Below are 6,104 nucleotides of genomic sequence, written 5' to 3' on the forward strand. Positions count from 1 at the left end.
TTTTCGTAACCCTGCGTCTTGGTCAGAACAGCTCCCTGGGCAGAGTACGCCCACAACTCGCTTCCCTCGTCTGCTACCGGTCTATCCCCTTTTCAGTGTAGCCTCGGGTACCAGCCTCCGCTGTTCTCATCTCAGCTCGCCGAGTCCTGCGTCCCCTCCGCTCAGGCTTTTGTCCAGCGTTGCGAGCGCACCTGGAAGGGGTCAGGTCGGCACTTTGCCGTAATAGGGCGCAGACTGTGAGGGCCGCTAATAGCGTAGGACCAAGAGTCCTAGATATTGTTGCGGTCAGAGAGTATGGCTCTCCACTCAGAACCTTCCCCTTAAGACAGCTTCTCGCAAGTTGGCCCCGCGGTTCATTGGTCCGTTCCGTATTTCCCAGGTCATTAATCCTGTCGCAGTGCGACTTCTTCTCCCGCGCTATCTTCGTCGCGTTCACCCGGTCTTCCATGTCTCCTGTGTTAAGCCCGTTCTTCGCGCCCCCGCTCGTCCCTCCCCCCATCCTTGTCGAGGGCGCACCCATCTACAGGGTTCGTAAGATTTTGGACATGCGCCCTCGGGGCCGTGGTCATCAGTACCTAGTGGATTGGGAGGGGTACGGTCCTGAGGAGAGGAGTTGGGTTCCCTCTCGGGACGTGCTGGACCGTTCGCTGATCGATGATTTCCTCCGTTGCCGCCAGGTTTCCTCCTCGAGTGCGCCAGGAGGCGCTCGGTGAGTGGGGGGGGGGGGTACTGTCATGTCTTGTTATGTCTGTTCCTGTCCTTTCTCTTCATTCTCTCTCTCTGCTGGTCTTTTTAGGTTACCTTCTCTGTCTCTCATTCTTCAGCTGTTCTACATCTCCTCTAACTAGCTCATTCACTCTTTCACACCTGTTCTCTCTTCCCCCTCTGATTAGGTCTCTATTTCTTTCTCTGTTCCTGCTACTTTCAGTGTCTGATTCTTGTTTGTGTTTTTTGATGCCAGAAGCAAGCTGTCGTCTCGTTTGCTTCCACCTTGTCCTGTCCTGTCGGAGTCTGCCTGGCAGGAGCATCCTGCACTATACTAACGTTCTTTTTGTTCCGCTGACAACGTTGGAAGAGGATTTATGCCATTCCTGTATTTTCATTAAAGAACTCTGTTTTCTGTTAAAACCGCTTTTGGGTCTTCACTCAAGTTCATAACAGGTGGGGTCTGGATACGGCGTGAACAGTATCAGAGGTGGGCTCATGAGCTATGCTCAAATTTAAATGGGGTGGGATTCATTTGAAACCTCTGTGTCAATAAACATTTTTGAGAAAATGCCATTGTGTTAAATGATTGTCATTTCTTAAAGTCCAATGAATTATTTATTTTTTTAATCATTACAAACTATTGAAAACCGTTTGCTCTTGAACTTTATTTTAAAGGTTGCTGGGATTTAAAATATTGCTTTATTCAAATAATAATGAGTTTAGTTTAACTGTACATAATGGAGTGTAAGGAAAAGATCAAAGAAGACAGATAATGATGTGCAGATGAGGTAAAAAAAAGAAAAAGAAGGGACACTTCTGTGAAAACCTATGGTTTTTTGTGTGTTCAATTAGACAATGATCTGAAGGGGGGTAAACCTAATTATCTGGTTTGTTTATCAGGTCTAAACGAAAATCTGCTCAATATTCTACAGAATGCTCACACACCCTTGTAAAATACCAGATCAGCATGCACGTAGGTTACACCAGTGAAACAAAAGCAATCGCACAAGAAAGGCCCTATCACCTTCGTTTAGATATTTGGAAGGATAAAATATAGTGGTCTGTCAGAAGAAAAACTGAACAAACATGCTTGTGTAATTCTGTTAACAGTGCCAAACTGTCAATCCAGTGTCGTTGACAACTATAAGGGTAGGCCTAAAAAGTAATAGGCTTAGTCAGGTCTTTTGCTTTACGCATTATGATATTCTACTCCACAATTAGGCTGATAGAGATAAAAATAAATTTAAAAAAGCTTCTTCTCGCCACTACGAAATTGGAAAAGGAATGTAGCCTAATCGCAATAACATCTATGACGTTGACACATATGGTGTCTTAAAAACATTGTCGGCTATCAACGTAATTTCTAACATTTTTGTATGTATCCAAACAAATGCAATCTTGATTCACCCTTGGTCTGAATTCCGTTATTTTCACTCCTGATTTTAGCCTCACCCGTATCCTCCGCTCCTACAGTGAGGGGAAATACCTTATGAAAGCTCGTGCATCATCCAAAAGGCACCAGTTTTCTCCCTTTTACTTACCTCCGATGTCAGCGTCAAGGTCGCCACCCATAACAACAGACATGCTGTTCGCTCAACCATGCCGTTGACCCTAAATCAGTTCCGTCCAATATCTTGAAAATATTCAGATCAATCCGTTAGTATGAGCCTCTATCCCGTTCCCGTGCACTCCCGCTTGGCGACGGTGCCTGTTACGAGCATAGGATGATGGAGAGCGACGAGGCTGGCCAGCTGCTCCAAAGCCTGTCACCTGACCGGGCCGCGAGAAAGCACTATGTGAAGAAACTAGTGTGGGGGAAGAGGTGGGAGGGTGGCAGCTCCTATTGGGAAGTACTGTAGGGTAATAGGTGAGGATTTTTTATTTTTTTTATTTCACCTTTATTTACCCAGGTAGGCAAGTTGAGAACAAGTTCTCATTTACAATTGCGACCTGGCCAAGATAAAGCAAAACAGTTCGACACATACAACGACACAGAGTTACACATGGAGTAAAACAAACACACAGTCAATAATACAGTATAAACAAGTCTATATATGATGTGAGCAAATGAGGTGAGATAAGGGAGGTAAAGGCAAAAAAAAAAGGCCATGGTGGCAAAGTAAATAAAATATAGCAAGTTAAACACTGGAATGGTAGATTTGCAGTGGAAGAATGTGCAAAGTAGAAATAAAAATAATGGGGTGCAAAGGAGCAAAATAAATAAATAAATAAAATAAATACAGTAGGGAAAGAGGTAGTTGTTTGGGCTAAATTATAGGTGGGCTATGTACAGGTGCAGTAATCTGTGAGCTTTGATTGAGATGTGTAATTAAGCAGTAAGGCCCGAGGGGTGTGGTATATGGCATCTCCTATTTGGAAGTAATGTAGGGTAATAGGTGAGGGTTGAGATGTATAATTAAGCAATAAGGCTCTAGGGGGTGTGGTATATGGCCAATATGCAGGCTAGTCAAATTCTTCCACAAGATCTCAACATACCATTTCTGTATAGACCTCGCTTTTGTGCACGGGGGATTTGTCATGCTGAAACAGGAAACTGTTGCCACGATGTTGGAAGCACAGAATCGCCTATAATGTCATTGTATGCAGTAGCATTAAGATTTCCCTTCGCTGGAACTAAGGAGCCTAGCCCGAACCATGAAATTCAGCCCCAGACTGTTATTCTTCCTCCATCAAACTTTACAGTTGGTACTATACATTGAGGTTGGTAGCGTTTCTCCTGGCATCCGCCAAACCCAGATTCGTCTGTCAGACTGCCAGATGGTAACGCGTGATTCATCACTCCAGAGAATGCGTTTCCCCTGCTCCAGAGCTTTACACCAATGCAGCCAACACTTGGCATTGCGCATGGTGATCTTAGGCTTGTGTGCTCCAGACGAACAGTTATTGTGCTGACCGTGCTTCCAAAGGCTATTTGGAACTTATTAGCACTCAGCGGTCCTTTTCTGTGAGCTTGTGTGGCCTACCACTTCGCGGCTGAGCCGTTGTTGCTCCGAGAGGTTTCCACTTCACAATAACAGCATTTACAGTTGACCAGGGCAGCTCTAGCAGGGCAGGATACAGTATACAGTATATACATATGAGATGAGTAATGCGAGCTATGTAACATTCCTAAAGTGGCGTTATTAAAGTGACTAGTGTTCCATTTATTATAGTGGCCAATGTCTGTAAGTAGGCAGCAGCCTCTCTGTGCTAGTAATGGCTGTTTAACAATCTGATGGCCTTGAGATAGAAGCTGTTTTTCAATCTCTCGGTCCCAGCTTGATGCACCTGTACTGACCTCGCCTTCTGGATGGAAGCAAGGTGAACAGGCAGTGGCTCGGTGGTTATTGTCCTTGACAATCTTTTTGCCTTCCTGTGACATCGGGTGTTGTAGGTGTCCTGGAGGGTAGATAGTTTGCCCCGGTGATGTGTCGTGCAGACCGCACAACCCAGTGCTCACTTTGCTGTTTCCTGAAGTCCACGATCATCTCTTTTGTTTTGTAGAGAAAAGTAATGTCTGCTCCTGCTCTTCCCCCTGGCGCTCGACGGCGCCTGGCTGCCCTGCATCACGCACTCCTGCCATCATCAATTTCGCACACCTGCCTTCCCTCGCCCTTTGTCACCAAAGCCCCATATACTACCCACCACTGCGACCTGTATGCTCTCCTTGGCTGGCCCTCGCTACATATTCATCACCAAACCCACTGGCTCCAGGTCATTTATAAGTCTTTGCTATGTAAAGCCACACCTTATCGCAGTTCACTGGTCACCGTAGCAACACCCACCCGTAGCTTGCGCTCCAGCAGGTTTATTTCACGGGTCATCCCCAACGCCAACACCTTATTTGGCCGCCTTTCCTTCCAGTTCTCTGGTGCCAATGACTGGAACGAATTGCAAAAATCACTGAAGCTGGAGACTTATATCTCCCTCTCTAACTTTAAGCATCAGCTGTCAGAGCAGCTTACCAATCACTGTACATGTACACAGCCCATCTGTAAATAGTAGACCCAACTACCTCATCCCCATATTGTTATTCATTTTTTTTGCCCTTTTGCACCCCAGTATCTATACTGGCACATCATCATCTGCACATCTATCACTCCAATGTTAATGCTAAATTGTAATTATTTTGTCTCTATTTATTGCCTTACCTCCCTGATCTTACTACATTTGCAAACACTGTACATAGATTTTTTCTATTGTGTTATTGACTGTATGTTTGTGGCTACCTGGACTATTTGCATTGTGTGTGTGTCCCAACCCCTATTTTACGCTGCTGCTACTCTCTGTTTATCATATATGCATAGTCACTTTAACTATACATTCATGTACATACTACCTCAATTGGTCTGACCAACCAGTGCTCCCGCACATTGGCTAACCGGGCTGTCTGCATTGTGTCCCGCCATCCACCACCCGCCAACCCCTCTTTTACGCTACTACTACTCTCTGTTCATCTTATATGCATAGTCACTTTAACCATATCTAGATGTACATACTACCTCAATCAGCCCGACTAACCGGTGTCTGTATGTAGCCTCGCTACTGTATATAGCCTCGCTACTGTATATATCCACGCTACTGTATATTGCCTCGCAACTGGTATTTTTCACTGTCTTTTTACTGTTGTTTTTATTTCTTGACTTTACTTACCTATTGTTCACCTAATACCTTTTTTGCACTATTGGTTAGAGCCTGTAAGTAAGCATTTCAACTGTATGGTCTACATCTGTTTTATTCAGCGCATGTGACAAATAAACTTTGATTTGTTTTGTTTATCCCATATGTAACTCTGTGAGGTTGTTTTTGTCGCACTGCTTTGCCTTGGCCAGGTCGCAGTTGTAAATGAGATCTTGTTCTCAACTGGTCTACCTGGTTAAATAAATAAATAAACTTCTCTCTGTAGGCTGTCTCATCATTTTTGGTAATCAAGCCTACCACTGTTGTGTCATCTGCAAACTTGATGATTGAGTTGGAGGCGTGCATGGCCAAGCAGTCATGGGTGAACAGGGAGTACAGGAGGGGGCTGAGAACGCACCACAATCATATCAATTTCATTAGGTCTAATTACATTGTGTTTGTCAATTATTTTAACTTTAAATACCTCTCTGGGTAAAATGCAGATCTACTCCTCTCTGGTGGCAGGTGCTGTAATGCCACAGTTAATGTATGCCTGTGCAAGTAATTACTGTACTAAGTTATTAGGCTCATTATGAGAAGAAGACAATGGTGTTGGTGTGGTCGTTGAAGCTGATGTAGGCTATTACACCGTTTTACCAGTCGATAGGGTCTATGCCTAGGGTTCATAACGTTACATTTCCCGAGCAAATTCATTCAAACAAACATTTTGCAACATCCGCATGCATGTGACCAATACAATTGATTTGATTTGAAAT

General features: G+C 44.4%; 1 protein-coding gene across 2 annotated transcripts in view; it reads right to left on the minus strand.

Annotated features, from left to right (window-relative positions):
• LOC135547382 (amyloid-beta A4 protein-like) overlaps positions 1 to 2,485 on the minus strand; it is a 33,748-nt gene extending 31,263 nt beyond the window's left edge. For both annotated transcript variants that reach the window (XM_064976367.1, XM_064976366.1), the window contains exon 1: positions 2,250 to 2,485. In XM_064976367.1, coding sequence (XP_064832439.1) covers positions 2,250 to 2,309 — 60 coding nt within the window. In that variant the 5' untranslated portion in view covers positions 2,310 to 2,485. The remainder of the gene's footprint in view (positions 1 to 2,249) is intronic.
• Between the last annotated feature and the right edge of the window lie 3,619 nt (positions 2,486 to 6,104).

Source organism: Oncorhynchus masou, chromosome 10 (assembly GCF_036934945.1).
Source record: "Oncorhynchus masou masou isolate Uvic2021 chromosome 10, UVic_Omas_1.1, whole genome shotgun sequence".
Classification (NCBI taxonomy): Eukaryota; Metazoa; Chordata; class Actinopteri; order Salmoniformes; family Salmonidae; genus Oncorhynchus; species Oncorhynchus masou.